This window comes from Ahaetulla prasina, chromosome 2 (genome assembly GCF_028640845.1).
Source record: "Ahaetulla prasina isolate Xishuangbanna chromosome 2, ASM2864084v1, whole genome shotgun sequence".
Lineage (NCBI taxonomy): Eukaryota > Metazoa > Chordata > Lepidosauria > Squamata > Colubridae > Ahaetulla > Ahaetulla prasina.
The window spans coordinates 96,637,064-96,659,347 of NC_080540.1; the positions used below are offsets into that span (position 1 = coordinate 96,637,064).

At 37.7% G+C, this 22,284-nt stretch overlaps 1 protein-coding gene across 1 annotated transcript; it reads left to right on the forward strand.

The window, feature by feature from the left end:
- The first annotated feature begins 1,330 nt into the window (after positions 1–1,330).
- C2H5orf15 (chromosome 2 C5orf15 homolog) lies at positions 1,331–8,473 on the forward strand. Its single transcript, XM_058171578.1, has 3 exons — positions 1,331–1,509; positions 4,877–5,451; positions 6,854–8,473. Exons 1-3 carry the CDS (start codon positions 1,368–1,370, stop codon positions 6,983–6,985), a joined length of 849 nt encoding a protein of 282 aa, XP_058027561.1. The 5' UTR covers positions 1,331–1,367; the 3' UTR covers positions 6,986–8,473.
- Positions 8,474–22,284: the final 13,811 nt, after the last annotated feature.

A 22,284-nucleotide genomic window follows, 5' to 3' on the forward strand; every position in this document is an offset into this window, starting at 1 on the left:
GTGGTGGCTCAGTGCTAAGACACTGAGCTTGTCGATCAGAAGGTTGGCAGCAGTTCGAATCCCTAGTGCTGCTGTGTAACGGGGTGAGCTCCTGTTACTTGTCCCAGCTTCTGCCAACCTAGCAGTTTGAAAGCACATAAAAAATGCAAGTAGAAAAATAGGGACCACTTTCGTGGGAAAGTAACAGTTCTCCGTGCGCCTTCGGGATTTAGCCATGCCGGCCACATAACCACATAGACATATTTGGACAGTGCTGGCTCTTCCGCTTAGAAACAGATAAGTACAGCCCCTAGAGCTGGAAATATGCATGTGCGATGGGAACGTTTACCTTACAGAATAAATGTGGATTCTATTCCTGCCTTAGGCATGAAAGCTGGCTGGGTGATTTTGGATTGGTTACTCTTAGTCCAAACCCACCTCACAGGCTGGCTGTTCTGGGGAAAACATGAGATAGGATTACAGGTAATCCTCACTTAACAACTATTATTAAATATGAAGGTATCTTGTCTTTTTTTGTGCACTGAGAGCATATGCACCAAGACAAATTCCTTGTGTGCCCAATCACACTTGGCCAATTAAAAAAAAAAACTATTATGGTAGATTTCAAAAAAACTAGTTACTAGCCACAGTAAACAGCCCAAACGAACAACAAAACACACTAAGACCATTTGACAAGGCAAGCCACTTGAATATAAAACTGAGCAAATCCCATTCCCAACTAGCAGTGATGATGTTACCTAGCTTGGGTAATGAAGGGGCGTGCATAAGAGCACAAACGTGCCTACCGTTCCTGTCCTATTGTTTTCTTTCATTATATCCAATCAATATAGTTATTACATACTTATGCTTATATATATATGCTTATATATTATATAGTTACTTTCATGCTTATGCTTATATATACTGTTGTGACAAAATAAATAAATAAAATAAAAGTATCTGCAAGAAAACAAGCTCGGGGAAACCCATATTCTATTTTCCAAGGCAAATTACGTAAGAGTTGGTCCAGTACTGTACCATCACACCCGAAAAAAAATATGCCTGGCCCCTTTTATTAGAATCCGTGAGAGATGGAAACGTGAAGAGTGACGTACACCGAGTTTCCTTTTCCAACAGAGATTTTTTTGTTTTGTTTTGCATAGGAAACCCGGAAGTGCCGTATTCAGACGAGGCGCCGCTTCACAAACGACGTCGTTACGATCTCACGTATTCCTTCGTAAGGAAGTTATGGTTGGGGGAGGAGCCTGACCAGCTCAGGGGAGGAGGGGCTCGTTTCGTCAGAGGCTTCCCCCCTCCTTTGCCGAACTCAGTTGCCTAGCAGCCCGGGTGGGCGGGTCTGGACGAAGCCACCTCCCCCCGGCGACGGTATGGCGTCAGCCATGGCGGCCACCGAGCAGAGAGCAGAGCGTACCGCGATGCGGGAGGCGCCGTCGCCGTCGTCGTCCTTGGCGCGAACGTCGCTCTTCCTTTTGCTCCTGGCCTTGCCGCTTCGGGGCCAGCTTCCAGACGGTGAGGCGGGAAAGGTGGCTAAACGGCGTTCGCCAAGTGGCGACGGCGGAAGCAGCGAGTCCGGGGTCGGCTGGGAAGATTGGCTGGAGGAAAGCCACGCAGCCGGCGCCGCTATCCCATCTGCTCCCCCAACCCCTTCTGTCAGCCCTGGGCCACCTGCTTCTTTCTGCCCTCTGCGTAGGCGCCTTGGACCGCGCATCTATTGTCCACAGCCCGGCGGAGTGGCCGTTCTGGTTGGGGACGATGCCTCCATACATCCGGAAGGCTTCCGCCTCTTTTGTTCCGCTTCACCCGGTGAATCTGGGCGCTGCCGAGAACGGGAGCCTCTCGGGCACAGGAGGAGGTTTCTGGGCAGGAAAGCGGCGCTTTCTTGCTTTTGGTTGGTTGGTTCGGACGGGTCTGCCTGGGTTGCCCCTAAACCTGCCTCCCGCCTAATTAACAAGTTCTGTATATATAAATGTTATAAAGGGATAATAGTGCAGAACTGTGTACAACGGCTTAGAAAGAAAGGCGGTTTTTAACGTTTCTGGCTTTCTCAAACACACTACGTAGCTATACACTTTGTGAATGTACCTCTGTCTGTCTGTCTGTCTGTAGAGAAGGAGACAAATTCTGCTGTTTCCTCTTTTGGTTCAACTGCTGTTATGTCCCTAATTGTGTAATGGAAGGAATTGCATGACTTTACAAGAATTCTAACCGTCCTTTTGAGTGATTTTGTGTGTGTGTGTATGTGTGTGTGTGTGTGTTTATACATACATGCGCCTAAGTTGTAATACTTTTTAGTTTTAAGGCAAGTTAAATGGCTGGGTTTCTGGAAAGGATAAGATGGCAACTTCCACGTATTCTTAATTCTTGCCAGTTAAGCATAGAATAAAGATTCGTTCATAGAATAATTACACAACTTATGAATAGTTCTTGGGTTAATATTACGCATATTTGGGCATTGGGAGCTTGGTTAGTGAACCCATTTCAAGAAGAAAGGGTAGCTTGGCAATCTTGTTTGATAATTTCATTCGTTTCCTAGCTACCTTTATAGGGTAACATGATACAGAAACATAATATTATTAAACATAATTGTAGATAAGAACAGATTCCAGTACAATTTAAATACTCATTAAGAAAAAATCTTTTAAACTACAAATCGGAAAATAGAATAGCTAATTTCTAAAAGCAGCCATAATGTTGTCAGTTGTGTATCTTTCAGGAGGCAATTTAGCAGAGTGATGCCATCACTAGGAAAACTCTTATTTCTAATGCCATTTGTACTGATATTAGTGGTTGACTCATTAGCAGCCTATTCATAATTGATGTTAAACACAGTCTCATGAATGTAAGCAATTTTCCAAATAGCTTTTATAGATTTTTTAAATTTCACCTTTATTATTATTATAAATAACTCAAGGCAGTTATTTTCCCCAAAACATCAATTCTGATATGAGTTGGTCTGAGAGCAAATGACTGACTCAAAGTCACGTGGCCGGTTTTCATGCCTGAGGCAGGACTCCTGGCTTCTAGCCTGATGCTTTAACTACTAGACAAGTGATGACAAACCTTTTGGGCGTATCAAAAAATTATTAAGTTCCAGTTTGCATTCTATCAACAAAGTAAAAACCAAATCCAAACAACTATTCAAGACTTTCAGAGTCTCTCTGATGTTAGTAGATTAAAAATATTCGTATATACCGTATTTGAGATGCTACATACTTGAATTCTAGTAGACATGGAGCATGGAACAGAATGGAACGTTGTGCTATCTTACAGAACAAAGGTCAGAACACAAAAATAAGAATCCTTCAGCTTTACATAAAATTGGATGGATAATATAATCCTGTCCATAAAACCAACTCAGTCTAATGGGTGCAGCCCCTGATATTAACAGTCAGTAGACATCCAGGACAATTAACAGGTATTGTTTTTCCTTTTCATTCCACAATTTGTGTCATTAAGGCATACAGTGATTAAGGCAACCAAACCTATTCCTATTGAGGAAATTCCCATTTAAAGTGATAGACTCTGAATTGCTAGGGAGGGTCTGCCTTTGTCCTTTTCCTGAATAACAAAGACTCCAAGTTTAGCAGTCTCTTTGCTCTCTGGGGAAAAATGGTTTAGTTATTAAGACAAGTAAGTTTACTATAGTAAGTGAATGAATTTGCTGACAAAATTGCTACATTTAATGTGTAATTAGCGCTTAGTTTACTTATAACACTAAAATACACAAGGCAGATCAGACCTGTTCATTTATCCTCTTGTAGTGTACACTTGTAGTGTATTTTAACAAAATTTACCAAAATTATTCCCCCGAAATTGATTAATTTATATTAATGTAGATCAACATTGTGTGAGTGAGGACTCATTTTTAATATACTGTATTCATGTTTTTAGGTTAATAATCTGTAGGAACAGTTTTCCTATATTCTCCTTCATATGTGTCATTTAAATGTCTTCTTTTCTGATGTATTATTCTAATAGTTATCTCAGTTCTTAACTAGAATCTTCTAAGGTGTAGTTACATAAAATGCTAGGGGTTCACTAAGAGTCACAACCTGAACATTTCATGGTAAATGGGAAGCAAGTTCATTGGCTTTGGAGCTTATTTCTTAATTTCTTTTTCACAAAGCTTTTCTTCTTAGTTGACCATGTTGAAACAAAGAAAAGACGGTCTTTTGCTTCCCATTTACCATGAAATGTATGCAAATAAATTAGTTCATTTTAATTAAATATGAATCCGGTAGTTTCTCTTTGAACTGAAGAAAATCATGAGGCCAGAAACTGATCTGATTGCTTTCTGTAGTTCTGTTTTAAATACAGCTCTGGATCTAATTCATTATCTGACTGACACATAAATCATAATAGGTGGGGTCATATACCAAGCTAAGCAAAAACCAAACCGATGAATTATGTGTGGATCAGGGTTTAATCAATTTAACTGGAAGCAGTGTTAATAGTAACACTATGTATGTTAATAGTAACATACAACCTATGTCATATGAGTCATGAGATAGCGTTGATATGGAAAAATGCCTTGTGCAGCTGTATCTTGTTTTCATAAATTTCTATGTTGATTGATTGTTATATACACACATACATATTTCTGCTTAAAACAGGCACAACTCCGTTTTGCTAAAGGCTTCAATAATTAAAACAGTAACTATTTTAAGCAAATTTCTATAGTAGCCTATCAATTTTTTGTTTTTGATATGCTAATACTTGTTTTTAACTCTTCCATATTTTATTTGTTATAAATTTTGGATGCATGTTTGTCAGCTGAGATACTGTTAATCTTCAAACCAAATCAGTTTGTATATCCTTGTACACTGTAAAATTATTTTTAAAGATTTCAAATTATTCTTATCTTTCCCTCTTCAAGATACTACACCTAATGCAGAAATACCTCAGAACTTTAAATCAATTCATAAGGATGAAAAAGAGAATTTATCCTCAATTTTGTCTGCAACCAGTGAGAACAGTATGAGGAATAAAACAATTGAAGATATGATTCCAACTTCTTTGAAAGTCGATGCTTCTGTTGTACATGCACCTACTCTTGCAGAAGATAAAGTAGTCCAACCTCCTGTGTCACCTTCCGAAACTGTTAGCATTAATCAACAAAATATCGATGTTTCAGAAGATGCAGATAGTAAAGAATATGACATGACAGACAGAAATATATTTACTAGTTCCCTACCAACAGCAAAAGAACCTAAAGATTATGTCATCTATGATCTAGCTTCTAACTCTCAAAATAATCAAGATGACCAAGATGTATCAGAATTTGCAGAAGATTCAAGTATGAGGAACTTCGAGAATAAGAAGTCATTTGCTCATAACATGAAGGATGCTACAGTCTCGGGATTGGAAGATGACAGTCATTTCTTTTTTCATCTTGTTATTTTTGCCTTTTTGGTTGCTGTAGTTTATATCACATATCACAATAAAAGAAAGGTAGGATGGGCTTCTTAACAGTTTTCAGTTTAATGTTAATATTAGAATATTGTTATTTTGAAATAAATTTAGAGGCAGTTAATTAGCTTATTGGTAAATTTTATAAACTGAAAATCTAATACTCAGATATCAATCTAATACTCAAATCTTTTTTTTATTTTTGTGATTATTCTGGAAAATAAGGGCTAAGCAAAGTTGAATACTATAAATTATAAAATGCAAAGTTGCAAACTTCAGAAAATTTCAGATTAAATAGGTTTCTAAGGCAGAATAATGAAATAATTCAACATCTGGAATTTACAAGTGGTTATTAACCTGTTTGAGATCAATGTTTTTGCACAGCATTTCTAATAATTTTGCAAAAATAATAACAAATACAAATCTAAGCAAGCTAGGAAAAGTAAATATTGGGCAGAAAGCTCCACATAAATGTTCCAGCATTTTATGAATTAATGTGCAGGTTAACAGATTACATAAATTGTGAAATATTATCTTAAATTTTAATTTTGTTTTTCTGAGACATGGAAATTCGTTTAAGTATCATTGATATTCATGGCTTCCTTTTATTTATTGTGGCCTTCTAATCTGACATGAAGAATTGATGACAAAATTACTTATTCAAGGTGGCAGAGTGGACTTTGTCCACAAACCTATTTAAATCTGAGATTTGTCTTCCTCTGTCAGTAGTTATATTTTCTACAATATCTGCACTGATATAGAAAGCTTCTTTGTTACAAGCTTTTAAAGACAGCTTCTGTGGAAGCTTTTTTTAAAATTTTAATCAGAAACATGGATTTTTATAATTTAAATCTGCTATCGGTAATGTATTTTAACTGAGTTTTAGATTCACAAATGCAACCTAGACTATAGGGCAAATTAAAAAATTCAACATCCATGGAAGTAAAAATCTTTTCTCTCAAATCTTCAGTCAGTTTCACTAATAGGACATTGGGTTTTCTATTGCAGTTTATCCATTGTTATAGTCTCAGTATAATTGTGGTCTTGTTGAATGGCATAAGGATATGTATCAGGGCTTATCATTCATTTCAGCTTTTTCTTAATTGCAACATGTCAGGTTTGTCCTAGTGTAAAGCTGGCATTGATTTATAAGAAAAATGTTTGATAGTAAATCATTTTTGGCTCAGTCATAAATAGCTAAAATCAACTAAAATATATTTATATAATAAACGCTATGAAACTTATCAGTCAAGGGTAAGGTAGGCAGTTTGCTTATTAACACAAATAACCTTGTTATTACAAACCTAAAAGATTTGATGTAAATATGAAGTTTTTATGAAAAGTATATAAAATTTGCAAAGAATAATCTGAAAATATTGTTATAAATCTTTTTAAACATGCAGATGTTTAATTTAATATGATCTAACTTGTTTTTTCTTTTCAGATAATTTTGTTGGTTCAGAATAGAAGATGGCGAGATGGCTTGTGTTCCAGAACAGTTGGATATCAACGTTTAGATCAAAATGTGAATGAGGCTATGCCTTCATTAAAAATTACCAATGAATATATTTTTTAAAAGTAGCATGACCCAAATTTACAGAATTAGGAATTTTCATTGCCTTTCAAAATATAATATGAATGATTGCCATAAGCAGTGATGTGTGTGCTCTCTTTTTACTTTGAAGGTTTTAGCCTTATATGAGGATATGCAAAGTAAATGTTTATTTTGGTGAAAGTTGGGCTTCATTATTTTTGTACATACTTCTTATTGTTCATCAGTTGATTTATTTTTCATTCATTCTCTGCCTGGAGCAGTTAATCGTCCTAGCTACAACTTTTCCAGTTGATCAATATACAGCATATTAAAGAATGTACCAGATTTCCGATTTGGATAATGGACCTTGTTTCTCTCTTAATTCAAACTCCTGAATACTACATAGAGTATATTAATATAATTCTAGCCAAATGATTTCTTAAAAGATCGTGCTAATATTCCTTCTCTGGAACATTTGCGTAAAGACAGGTTTTAAAAGAATATGATTTCTTTTTCACAAATTGCCTATTTAGTGATCTTACACAATTTAGAAAGAAAATGTCTGATGATTCTGATCTTAGTTTTTCTTAGTAAGAAAAATTCCGTGTAACAGAAAAAGGCACCATTCAGAATGAAGACAAAATTTTTCTGGCTAGGAAGTGCCAAAAACTGTTTACTCATTTGCTTTTCCATGTTAAATAAGGTTTGTGAAGGCATATCTTTGTAGTAGGTAAATCTGAATGTTGAAGAGAAGTAAATCTGAAAAACAAAAGTTGCATCCAATGGTGTCATTCTGCCAACAAGTGCAAGATGAACATAGATGGCAGAACTGATTCCTTTTTCCTCTTTATTCCCTCTCTATGCCTCCCCAAAGTTCTGGAGAAAATTTAACATAGTGCAAGGTATGGATATAAAAAGAATGGAAAATTCCACTGTATTAGTTGACTATTATGGATGTTGATTTGAACAATTTAAATTGCTTAGGTATGAATACAGCATAGTAATTAGTTGCATGTAGTAAAAAAACAAAACAAAACACACACACCAGGATTTGAAGTCGGGATTTGATGCCCATCTTTGGAGAGTACTGCACCATTTTCTTTAACTTTGAAAATTTCTTCTACTTGAAATGAGTGACAAATTACTGGTATGATTGCAATTTTTTGAATGCATATTTTGCTATTTATATTGATTGACATAAATTGTAAAATATTTGTTAGCAGTTTTACTTACTGTAAAAATACTGCTTGTGAACTGTAACTACCATAGGGCTGAAAAACATGTAAATACTAATGACCTTATTTTCAAGTGATGCAATATTATGAAAACTTTTGAACTCTGGATTGAGAAAATTTGCAATGAGCATGGTATTCTTTCTGTTAGTAAATTAAGCAACAGAGCTTTTTAATTTAGTATTCTTAAATGTGAATAAGCGAAATACAGAAATACATGTAAGACTGTTTTCTTTCAGAATTCTTATGAACTTGACTCATTTTTAATAGAATCTTTCAAATAAACCCTATAATGATGTGACTAGCTTTATTTGTATACCCTTGCAAAAATACTTTGATGACATGCATAGAACATTTAACAGTACAATTTCAATCAGGTGAAGGCCAGCTGTTTATGTCACATTTTTATTTTTGAAATATGAGGCTTATTTTGTCCCATAGTTCACTGGAGATTAAAAAAAATAATTCCTTCTTTTTTCGATAGAACCTGGAAAATTTTTCAAGCATAGTACCATTTCTGGAGGATAAAACTATTATTAGAGAATAACATCTGGAAGACTTTTATGTGAAAGCCACTTCAATTTGAAGGAATACTTTAAAAGATTTGATAATTTTTAGAAGAAATAAGTTCGTGTGTATACATGTTTGTATAAATAAATAAATAGCAGCTCCCATATAGAGACATGGGTCAATTTCAAGCTGATATGAAGTTGTAACGTCGTTTTTTTTGACTAGTGAGGAAACCATAGTTTTTTTGCAAAACTTAAGAATGATAGTGGAATACATGGTTGGTGTGTATTATCCTTGCTGGTTCAACATCAAAGTAAAAAGCGAATTGAAGGCCCGTGTTGTGTTCCAGCTGCAAGATGTCAGACTGCAAAAGAAGGCTGTAGTAGATGCTGTTTTGCCAACCATTCAGTGTGCAGCAGTGAAATGACAATCCAGACAATCCAGACGCTCTTGTATTCAAGAGAGAAGAGCAGGTATGCAAAAAATCATTGACTTGAGGGGTGCAGATGATTACATGCTGGGAGATTTTTCAATAAGTGCAAGAAAAATGCCTTTAATCAACACCAGAGCATCCACTGCTGGAGTTGATTGGCTGGTCTGAAGGTGTATATGAGCCACCTTTGATATGCAAACTGACTATAGCGGAAATAAAGAAGTTCATTGATGAACCGATGCAAGTACCACAGTGGCCCTGTCATGCCCAATCAATAGAGAGATGTATGAAACAAGTCACAGAAGCAGCAAACACAATGTATACACATGAGAAATGTGAGGGTTATATCAGAGGCCAAGAAGCAAGTTGGCGGCTGATGTCAAAGAACAAATCAAAACGACTTGATGAAATTCAGTTAAATGTTTTTGTAACTCAGATAATTGCTTTCTGATGTTAGTTTATGATTACAGTGATTATTTTTTGCTTAGCTAGATATGATTCATGCAGAAAAAAACCTAATTTTTGTGATTTTGAGAAGATAAAGTTAACAGTATTTGGGTTACAAGAGACTTTTATGGGTATATGATCAGATGTGGAGTTACCACACCAAGCTAAATGTTGTGCAAATGCACAAATAACAGCAGATTTGAATTCTTGGTGTAAAAACACATATTTTTAGAATCCCTCACTGAACAAAATTGGAAAAATTAATTTTCAGCCCATTAATTGACACACCCTAAATTATATGTGTGTGCATGTGTGTAATTAGTTTATAATATAAAATACAAAAATACAAAAGCAAATAGGAAATATAGAGAAAGGAAAAAGAAAGAAAAGACATTGACTTCCAACTTCCTTTGATGCAGTAGAATAAGTTAGTAACACCAAACATCAACTTTTACTTTTAAATAACAGTATAAACTAGCCATTTCTATAACAACAAATTAAATGGTAAAGCCAAAATCAAAATTCCATTCCCCCCACCCCAAACACAAAAGTCCAGAAATGGTTTCAAAGTAGAAGTAAATGAATTTTTAAAATGGCTCTTCTAAAAACGTGAAGAAGTTAATTGGTATTGTAAGCAGAATTGTGACTATTAATGATAACTAATATTTAACAGCAATATTTTATATGTTTTATATGATAACATGATTTTATATGATAACAATATTTTAGCTCGTAAGTTTCAAAAGGAGAAATTGTGACTAGGAAAATCAATTGATACCCATATCTTCACCTTCAAAAGCCAAAAGTTAGCACTTTGCCAAGTATTTGAGAGGGCGCTTTTCAAAAGTATGGACATGCACATTGGATATGTTGCTTGAAGCATCATGGGAGTTGCAGCTCTGAAAGGCACAGTTTTGGTAGGACCTTTACATTGGTGAGAATCCTGGTAGAAATGGTTCTTTTGCCTGCCAGAAAAGGCCTCAGAATAGCTATGCCAACCTTTGAGAAGATGTTATTGTAAATGTAAGCTGATTTATATTTACATAAATTTGAGGCAATTTGGGATGACCTCATGGTGCACCATCCATTGGCAAAGCTTTGCTGTCCTGCCTTCTGAGAAGATGCCCTTTGATGGTAATTACTCATGGTATTTTAAGTATCCTTCCATGCCTACCTAATGTGTACTGTTTAGGGCTTGTGCCCTCTTGGCTGGGAGTCCTGTGATCAATGCAGTCTTCATACATTCAATGAAGAGACTGGTCGCAGATCTCCATTTGGTTTGGTTCTTTATAAAAGTAGTACAAATTTTCCACAATGGTTTTTAAACCAAGGTTTACGGTATAGTATGAAGTGTGATAAGCCAGTTTAGTCAGCAAACCATGGCTGTACTAACAATGATATTCTGTTGCGGGTAGAGATGTAAAATTTCTGAAAATTTTGAAGCCATGAGAAGAAAAACATTTTTTCTCCCCCCCCCCCCAAATAGAAATTTTGGAAAAATTAAAAAAAATCATTGTGGAGTAGTTTTACAAGTTGAAAAGCAGTGTATATAAAAGTATTATGCTTGCCCATAAAACAGGTAACCACCCACCTTTCTCTCAAAAGCAATAAAGAAAGCAAGAAACCAAAATCAGATTTGCCCCTTAGCACCAATAGCATACCGCCCTTCTCCCAAAGGACTCAGGGCGGTTCACAGCCAATAAAATACAAAGATACATATAACATCAGTTAAAAAACAGTGTAAAAAACTAATTCGATGTATGGCCTAAAAATTAGAATACAATTAAAAACCCCGTTTTAAAAACCCCATTTTTAAAACCCCAATTAAAAACTATGTTTAAGCTACCCCTGCATGCTGGAACAAGAGCGTCTTCAGCTCGCGGCGAAAGGTTTGGAGGTCAGGGAGTTGATGAAGCCCCGGAAGTAGCTCATTCCAGAGGGCAGGAGCCCCCACAGAGAAGGCCCTCCCCTGGGGGTTGCCAGCCGACATTGTTTGGCCACGGTACCCGGAGGAGGCCCTCTCTGGGAGCGCACAGGTCGGTGGGAGGCTATTGGTGGCAGTAGGCGGTCCCTTAGGTAACCTGGTCCTAAGCCATGGAGAGCTTTAAAGGTAGTAACCAGCACCTTGAATTGGACCCGGAAGACCACCGGAAGCCAGTGCAGATTACGCAGGAGGGGTGTCACATGGGAGCCACGAGGTGCTCCCTCTATCACCCGCGCAGCTGCATTCTGGACCAGTTGGAGCTTCCGGGTACCCTTCAGGGGGAGCCCCATGTAGAGAGCATTGCAGTAGTCCAGGCGGGATGTAACAAGGGCATGAGTGACCGTGCAAAGGGAGACCCGGTCTAGAAAGGGACGCAACTGGCGTATCAGGCGAACCTGATAAAAAGCTCCCCTGGCGACGGCCGTCATATGTTCTAAAGACAGCCGTGCATCCAGGAGGACGCCCAGATTGTGAGCCCTCTCCGTGGGGGCCAATGACTCGCCCCTAACAGTCAGCGATAGAATCAGCTGACTGTACCGGGCTGCCGGCATCCACAGCCACTTGGTCTTGGAGGGATTGAGCCGGAGCCTGTTTCTCCCCATCCAGAGCCGTACGGCTTCCAGACACTGGGACATCACTTCAACAGCCTCATTGGGGTGGTTAGGGGTGGAGATGTACAGCTGAGTATCATCAGCATACAGATGACAACTCACCCCAAAACCACGGATGATCTCACCCAGCGGCTTTATATAGATGTTGAACAGAAGAGGCAAGAGAACCAACCCTTGCAACACCCCACACAAGAGGCGCCTCGGGGCCGATCTCTGCCCTCCTGTCAATACCGTCTGCGACCAGTCCAAGAGATAGGAGGAGAACCACCGATAAACGGTGCCCCCCACTCCAAGTCCCCCGAGCCAGCGCAGTAGGATACCATGGTCAATTTAAGCTCCACAGAAGGTTTAGCTTTTTAGTGGTGCTTTAAAAACAAGAACTAAGGTATAACATATAGATGCAGTTTATTCTATCTCATTTTCTGAACTCCCATTTTTTGTTTCTTCTTCCACTTTGTCATTTTTTTTCATGGACTTCTAAAAACTATAGGTTTGCACGGATTGAAACAAGCTTTTCTAACATTTCACAGGTATGTTTGTTTATTGATTTGGTATGATATTATTAAACAGACCAGATTCTTCCACATGCAGAAGATGCAGGAATCTGCAGTAAGCGAGATGCAAGAGGTGTCAGTAGTTGTGTGGTACAGAGACCTTGCCACCATGTTGCAGGAGGGATATGTTTTGCAGAATCCCAGAATGCATTTCTGGCCCAAATCCCTGAAGATGTTCTATATTCTGCAACATTTGAAAGTGCTTTTCCAACATCAAGTCTTAAGGACGCAACTTGTTTTGTAATCCAGTCAAATCCAGCAGCTGTATTCTCCTCTCTCTTACAACTGCCTTTGAATCTTGGATTCAGTAGATTTGCAGCAGCATGTATTGGATGGCAACAAAATTCTTCCTGTTTCTTAATAAAATCTTTCACTTTTTTCAGCGGTTGTAAGTGGAGATGCACTTAGGTTTTCAAAAGCATGTTTTTATCATAGCCATGTGGTTAGTAATTTCTGACAAAAGTGCAGTATCTGATTCAGATGCACGGATTGCTGAAAAAATTGGTATTAGACTCTGTTGAGATTTCCTGCAGTTGAACTCAAAACACGTCATCAAGGACATCCTTATAATTTGGAAATTTTAAGATCCTCAATTATTTTTGTTGCTTGAAGAGCTTTTTTTGTTTTTTTAATAAACTTTCAAAGGAGATCACCACTCCACTGCAACGTGTTTTACTACAGAGCTTCAGTATCACTATTTTATACTGTACATCTTTTTCTTGCTTCTTAAAGACTGGTGACAACATGAGTAGCTTTTACATATTTGATAACTTCTTTAGCTCTAAAAATCCTTTGAAGGGTGTTGAATTTCATGAACTCACTAAGAAGTAAGTTTCGTCCATGAGATGCACATCCTATTGCAGTAATATGTGGATACTTGTCCGTTGTGTTTTCCCATGCAGCTTTCATATTAGCTTTCATTGTCAGTCAGCAAAGCAAATACTTTACCACTCTCAATTTTGTCTAAAACTGCACATATTTCATTGCTGATATACAGCAGTATGTATGTTCTCTCCAGTTTTCATGCTTCTATAAAAGACTGATATGTTGTTATCACAAAGTTGATGATTCCTTCTCCCCAAACATTTGTCCATCCATCTGTAAATATTGCAAGACATCATGCTTCACTGATTTTTCCTTGTACAGATTCCATCAAAGGCTCATATTCTGACTCCAAAAGAGGCTTGCTAAAGGAATGTCTGCTTGGCAAATGGTATGATGGTCATAATAATTTAAAAGCTTCCTGCCAATATGCATTTTCAGTTATTGACATTATTGATCCAGAAGCATATACTCTTGCAAGAGTGTGATCAATTTTCTCCTGATTTTCAGGTGTTATTTAATCTATAAGTGAAGGTATTGTGTATTTTTGTGAGGCAGTGGTTTGCAACACTTCCTTACTTGAAGATGCTGCTGGTGAAGAAACACTTTGTGATGATCCAGAAGCAGCAGAAAGAGTGTTTCTGGAATTAGAACTCTGGAAGGAAAAGCTACTTGCACTTCCATTCTGGTCCTCATCATTTAATTCCATAAAGTATTTTTTAATGTCTTTAGGGTACTTCTGGAATGCAAGCATGCATGTTGTCATCCTTCTAGCATTTAGAAAAAAAATATTTCTTCTCACAATATTTGCAAATTGTGGCTTTGCTCTCAGCAGAAATTGCACTGTGAAAATGTTTTCAAACCCTAGATGTTGGTCTCACAATTTTACTGAAAGGAGGAAAAGAAAAAACAATTTGCTGACCAGACTATTTTTTTATTTTTTATTTATTTAATTTTGTCATAACAATATACACAAGCATCACACAAAAAGATTATATAATATATAAACACATATATGAGGAGAAATAAGGAAGTATAAACATATATATATATATATGGAAAGAAAGAATAGGACAGGAACGGTAGGCACATTTGTGCTCTTATGCACATCCCTTAAAGTCCTCTTAGGAATGGGGTGAGGTCAACAGTGGATAGATTTTGGTTAAAGCTTTTGGGGTTATGAGAAGAGACCACAGAGTCAGCTAATGCATTCCAAGCACAGATAATTCTGTTACAGAAGTCATATTTTCTGCAATCCAAATTGGAGCGGTTGACATTAAGTTTAAATCTATTGGTAGCTCTTGTATTATTGCAGTTGAAACTGAAGTAGTCTTTAACAGGAAGGACATTACAATAGATGATGAGCTAAACCCAGGTCCTGTCGAAGGTGACGGAGTTCCAAGTTTTCTAAACCCAGGATATAGGTAAATGTGATGGTGAACATTAATAGGAATCATTTAATGGTTACAAAGTCCGGCTTCCGACCCGGTTATAGCACGGAGATGGCTTTGGTCGCGTTGGTGGATGACCTCTGGAGGGCCAGGGACAGGGGTTGCTCCTCTGCCTTGGTCCTATTAGACCTCTCAGCGGCTTTTGATACCATCGACCATGGTATCCTGCTGCGCCGGTTGGAAGGATTGGGAGTGGGGGGCACCGTTTATCGGTGGTTCTCCTCCTATCTCTCTGACCGGTCGCAGACGGTGTTGACGGGGGGGCAGAGGTCGTCCTCGAGGCGTCTCACTTGTGGGGTGCCTCAGGGGTCGATTCTCTCGCCTACCCTGTTCAACATCTATATGAAGCCGCTGGGTGAGGTCATCAGTGGTTTCGGGGTGAGTTATCATCTGTACGCTGATGATACTCAGCTGTACCTTTCCACCCCGGACCACCCCAATGAAGCGGTCGAAGTGCTGTCCCGGTGTCTGGAAGCTGTACAGGTCTGGATGGGGAGAAACAGACTCAAGCTCAATCCCTCCAAGACGGAGTGGCTGTGGATGCCGGCACCCCGGTACAGTCAGCTGCATCCGCGGCTGACTGTTGGGGGCGAGTTAGTGACCCCAAAGGAGGTGGTTCGCAACTTGGGCGCCCTCCTGGATGGACGGCTGTCCTTTGATGAACATCTGGCGGCCATCTCCAGGAGGGCCTTTTACCAAGTTCGCTTGGTCCACCAGTTGCGTCCCTTCCTTGACCGGGATGCCTTATGCACGGTCACTCACGCTCTGGTTACATCTAGGTTGGATTACTGCAATGCTCTCTACATGGGGCTGCCCTTGAGGTGCACCCGGAGGCTACAGTTAGTCCAGAATGCGGCTGCGCGAGTGGTAACGGGAGCCGCTCGTGGCTCCCACGTAACACCACTACTCCGTAGCCTGCACTGGCTTCCTGTGGTTTTTCGGGTGCGCTTCAAGATTTTGGTTACCACCTTTAAAGCGCTCCATGGCTTAGGACCCGGGTACTTACGAGACCGCCTGCTGTTACCTTATGCCTCCCACCGACCCGTATGCTCTCACAGAGAGGGTCTCCTCAGGGTGCCGTCCGCCAAACAGTGTCGGCTGGCAGTCCCCAGGAGTAGGGCCTTCTCTGTGGGGGCACCGACGCTCTGGAACGAACTTCCCCCTGGTTACGTCAAGTGCCTGATCTTCGGACCTTCCGTCGTGAGCTCAAAATACACCTATTTATTCAAGCGGGACTGGCATAATAGTGTCAAATTTTAATTTGGGGCTTTATTAATATTTTTAAAATTTTAAACTAAATTTTAACCGGGTTTTATTATTTATATGTCTATTTTAAATATTTGGCCTATTTAATAAGTTTTTTAGATTGATGTTTTACTTTGTATATTTATGTGTTTTTTATATGGCTGTACACCGCCCTGAGTCCCTAGGGAGATAGGGCGGTATAAAAGTATGAATAAATAAATAAATAAATAAATAAATAAATAAATAAATAAATAAATAAATAAATAAATAAATAAACAAAAGAGAAACTAATTTGTCAGGCAAATTTTACCTGTCAGACCTGGACAGAAACTATCATCTACAGTATACTCAATCACTCAACTGTAGGAAGTTCCAGGTACACAAGCAAACTAAACTGGAGCCTTTTCACTGCAGTGCCCCCTAGTGGCACAAATGCATATTTCTTTTGTTTGAGAACTGCGTTGAGAAGTAGTGTTACTTGAATTGTATTCCAGGATTTGCTTGTCTTCAGTTGAGAGAACTTGCAATAATTTAAGACTGTTAAGTCTCAGAAATATTTCATTAAGGTCTTCATGTCATATAGTTTGAATACCATGTCATATATATATATTATTTTTCATTAAAAAAACATATTTCACATTCATTTAAAAAAAATTCTAGAAAAATGGCTTTGGAAAAAACGGAAAAAACTCTATTTCCCCCCCAATTTTTCAATTTCCCCCCCAGGCCTTCCCTTTTCTAGTGCGTGAGTCAGTGAATAGTGCAGGATCCTGTGATGCATATATTTGCCTTCATTTATCAGTGAATAATGTTTAATCTTGCTTAGCATGCACTTTTTTGTCTTTAGGTAAAACTAAATTTGTGCATGTGTCTGTGTTAAAAGAAAACACCCATTTGTTTCTTTACTATCAAAAGAGATCATCTGACTATGCAGCAGGGGGCAGTGTGACTATATATTACAACTTTTAAAACCTGAAAAAAAAAAACCCTGGTTAAACCTGAAAAGAGGAATTAAGTTTCCAAACAGACACTGAAAGGTGTTCAGACAAAAAGTCTGTGTGATAACCACAAACAACAAACATCCTTTTGTTTTAGATTGTTTTAGGTTGGCAAGCAAGATAACAAGCTTTGAATGTCTCTTCTCACTGGCATTCATCACTTTCCCCACTCCACTCGCCTGTTTTGATTTTAATCTGTCATCTCTGATTAACTACAGTGCTACAAAAATGAAAGATCATCAGCCTCACTCTAGGATTTACATTAGAGTTACTGAAGCACCAAGGTTTGGTGGGAAGAGAGGTTAAGAGACAAGATGGAGTGATAGTTTGTTAAGCTATCTAGTTAAGATAGCTAAGATAACTCGCTGGAAGCATTTTATTACCACTAGAGTGCAATCTTACTATGTGACACAATGTTCACAGTTAAGAAAGAAAGAATAGTCAGTTCCCCATGAAATAAGAGCAAAACACTTTTGCCAAGTTTTAAGAAGGATGATGGACATAATTAAATCCAAGAGTAAATCAGAACTTTCTTATTGATCTTACAATCCTTATCTACTTTTGGTTTCAACTCTTGCTTGCTTGCTGCCATATATTTCTTGTGAAATTATCTTTCAGTAACCTGAAAGTTTAAAATTAGTTTTTAATTTGAACTTGTTAAACAATTGTATGACTACTGATATGATCCCGTGTGGTGGTAGAGATTAGCAACCTAGTACTATTATCAGATATTTGTAAATTTTATTTAAAATAGACTTTATAATATTGAGTCTACTAACTAAAGATTTTGACATTTGGAAGGTACCAGACTGCCAATTTGGAAGGTACCAGACTGCCAATTATGGTATGATATCAGAGCAATCCATATATAAATAGACAAAGGGATGGTCTATGACTGACCTTTACCTACTTTTCATGGTTTTAGCCGATGGTGAAAACTTTTGCTATGACTTTCATAATGAATATTGGGTTTCCTTTCTAAAGTTTATTCCGCGTCTTAAAATGCAATCATCATTGTTTTATATTTGATCCCTTGTAAGATTTCTGCTAGGCTGGGTCAAGGCATTCTGCTGTCAGTACCTTTCCTATTCTGTCTACGGATGTCTATGCCATCCTTCATCAAACTCAAGGAAGAAAACTAGTATAAAGGGCCATAGATAGATTATCATATTTAGGAGAAAAGTTGGGACCTCAAGAATTTACCATTACTGTGCCTCAGGTTCTGCCACCAGCAATAAACTCTTTGCTGTCTGATAGTAGGCTTGTCTCCTTTTGCTGATCTAAGCATGGAAAGAGGGTCACCCGAATTAAGAGAAAGGGAGAACAAGCACTGTGGAGGCTGCATAACCTTATAAATAACAGATTTGAATTTTGAAAGATGATTCAGTACTATTTAGAGAATTAAACTGATCCTCTTCCCTTTCTATTTTTGTTTTGCAAGCTTCATTTTTGTAGAAGGCCAGCTGTTCTCCAAGCCAATTTTAGCTGTCTATATTTGTATTCACTAGTGAAGTAACATTACTTCAGTCAATCTTCTGTCATATTCTCTATTATCTCAAATGACACATCTAAAATCAGTTGAAGATAGGATATTGTGTGAAATGAGATTATAGTAAGATGAATCTTGTGCAATAACACTCAACATATTCCGGAGCAACACCTTATTTATCTGATAAAAGGCTGAGGGTTTTTTCCTCAAGGTAATTATCTAGAAGTAGTGATTGTTATGGTGAGGAGATGGTCTTGTTTTGATTGCAATAAGAATAGAAGACTCCCTTGAAGACAAATGGATGGAAGATGAAACATGCTTCTGAAAAGTGTGATGACTCTGATTGTCACCACTCTGTGGAATTATCTTAGTCCAGGGTGTCCAACTTTGGCATCTTTAAGACTTGTGGACTTCAAGTCCCAGAATTCTGGGATTTGAAGTCCACAAATCTAAACATTGCCAAGGTTGGATACCCCTGCCTTAGTCCTTACTGGAAGTCTGGTTCCCTGTGAATTTAACCCTTTCTGTGATGCCTCAACATGACTTCCTTTCCCTTCACTTTTTTCTACCCCATTTTTCCATTCATTGCCTCTTCACCTCTTCTTTTTTATGGAGATCTATTCATCTGACTCATCTCCACCCTGTTTTTTCCCTCTTGTAGTTTCTACTTAAAGGAGGCAGGGGAATGTGTTACCCTGGGACCCTATAAACTTTGCATGGAATTTTTCATATATAGAACAATAACTGGTTATGATACGCAGATGGGAATTAATTTTAAAAGGGGGTACTTTATTTACATTCATAAGTTATCAATTCAACTTTTTTTAAATCCTTGCTCTATCTTTACTTTTGATTGTAGCTTCCAGGAGGCAGGCAAATGAAACAAATAAGCACCCATACATAAATGTACATCATACATATTTGTATTTCCAACCCAAATTTATAGGTAGGAGAGGGGAATCTCTTGAAAAAGATTTAGATTAAACCAGGGGTGAAATGTAAAATTTGTTACTACCTGTGGGCATGGCTTGGTGGGGGTAATGTGACTGGGTGGGCGTGGCCAACTTTTTTTTTTTACTTCTAAAAGCATTTTTTCTACAACCTCTTCGGCTGAAGAGGTTGTGGAAAAAAATGCTTTTAAAAGCCTCTGATGATCAGGCAACTCAGCCAGGATCACCAGAGGAGCCTTTTAAAAGCATTTTTTTCTACAACCTCTTCGGCTGAAGAGGCTGTAAAAGAAAAAATGCTTTTAAAGTGTTAAAATGATCCCAGCTGAGTTGCCTGATCGCCAGAACCTTTTAAAAGCATTTTTTACAGCCTTTTCAGCTGAAGAGGCTGTGAACATGCTTTTAAAAGGTTCAGATGATCCTAGCTGAGCCCTGCGATCATCAGACCCTTTTTTTTTACTTTTAAAAGCATTTTTTCGGCCAAAGGAAAAATGCTTTTAAAAGTAAAAAAAACCCCAAAACCCTCTGACGATCGCGTGGTTCAGCTGGGCATGGGGGGGCCGGGGAGGGATTTTTGCTACTGGTTCTCCGAACCACCTGCCGCCATAGCCACCGGATCAGGTGATCTGGTCCAAACCAGGAGCATTTCACCCCTGGATTAAACCCATTACTTTAAATTGACCTAATAGGGAAGCTATAAGCACCTTTTCCCCATGTTCATCTTAAATATTATTTTATAATATTTACTTATTTTTCTTTTAAATAAATATTATATACTGTATGGGTAATCATTGGATTCTATAATAAATGCAGGTTTAGGAAGACTTTGCTAAAATGACTGGTTAAATAATTCTGATCAATTAATTTGAATAGGTTTATTGAACCACTGCTTAACAATTCTATGTTTGACAAGTGGTTGTTTATTAAGAAGAGATCTGTAGAATTTATGAATTATGATTTATGAATTCAGTTTCTGCACATTTATATTGATCAACAGTGAGATCAAAGCAACCAAACTCGGGCCATGTAGACTTCCAACTTTGGTCTCTGTGTGAAACCAAAATCACCTGCTGGAGCCTAAAGAGTTTATTCACTGTAATCTAGATTGCTGAGGGGATAAAAAAAAATGCACCAGGCTGCCTTAGTTGGTGCTGGAATTAATCATTTAACTCTTGGTTCATATAAAATCATACTGGGAAGAGCTGTGAGGGAATACACTCTAAAATATAGAATCAAAATAATTGTTCAATTGTTTTAATATTTTCAGTGTGGTAAACTGAGAATGACTGCTATTCGGTTGCAGCATAAATTGCTATATAATTGTATTCTATAGTTGATGCATGGAAATATACATTTCCCCCCCCCTCCTTTATAACAGTGGATAGCCAGGAACTTAGGAAGTAAACTATTTTAAAGATATTCTACCTCTGTCATCAAGTAGATCAAATAAAAAATATTAAAACAGACAATGGGACATAGAAAAACACTAAAAGCCCATGACAGTTTTAAAAAATGAAATATATTGTGTAGTTAAAAAGGACTCTTAACAATATTTTGCAATAACTTATTTTCCTAGAGCACAGGTTAGTCTGTAAACAAGGACAAAATTAATTAATTAATTAGATATAATTAAAATAATTGCTACCTTCCATTGAGGACCTGTATACTGCAAATCAAGAAGAGGGCTGTGAAAATATTTACAGATCCCTCACATCCTGGTCATAAACTATTTCAACTCTTACCATCAAAACGACTCTATAGAGCACTGCACACAGAACAACTAGACACAAGAACAGTTTTTCCCCGAAGGCCATCACTCTGCTAAACAAATAATTCCCTCAACACTGTCAAACTATTTACTAAATCTACACTACTATTAATCTTCTCATCATTTCCATCACCAATCTCTTTCCACTTGTGACTGTATGACTGTAACTTTTTGTTGCTATCATTAAGGGTTAAATTGTACCCTATGACCATCATTTGTGTTGTAAATGTTGTACCTTGATGAAGGTATTTTTTTTCTTTTTCTTTTATGTACACTGAGAGCATATGCACCAAAACAAATTCCCTGTGTGTCCAATCACACTTGGCCAATAAATTCTATTCTATTCTATTCTATTCTATTCTATTCTATTCTATTCTATTCTATTCTATTCTATTCTATTCTATTCTATTAGAAAGGTAAGGTATTCCAAGTCCCTCCCCTCAAAAGCATTACATAATTCTTAGGGTGAAGGCAGAATGATGCAAGTTTTACAGGGTGAAGGCATAGTGATGCATCTTCTACTACAAAGGTGGGCACTTATGACCCCTTTATGACTTGTGGACTTCAAGTCCCAGAATTCCTGCAGCAGTCATGCTGGATTAGAATTCTGGGAGTTGCAGTCCATAGGTTGTAAAAGGGGCCTAGTTCCCACCCCGATCTAGTGATTATTCTAGTTTTTCTGCTTTAGCAGTTGATTGCTGATAATGGACCAGCCAAGATATTAATCAGACAGACTCACACATTAAGGTCTGGATTACTTATCAATGGCTTATCGTATGAACCTCTATTATTTGGATTCACAATAAACCATAAACCATGATTAATAAATCTAGGTCTATCAGCTCTAGAT

Coding starts and splice junctions, on each gene's coding strand:
- C2H5orf15 (XM_058171578.1), top strand. CDS start 1,368: ATGGCGTCAGCCATGGCGGCCACCGAGCAGAGAGCAGAGCGTACCGCG. Junction 1,510..4,876: donor TCGGGGCCAGCTTCCAGACG/GTGAGGCGGGAA, acceptor TCCCTCTTCAAG/ATACTACACCTAATGCAGAA. Junction 5,452..6,853: donor CATATCACAATAAAAGAAAG/GTAGGATGGGCT, acceptor TTTTCTTTTCAG/ATAATTTTGTTGGTTCAGAA.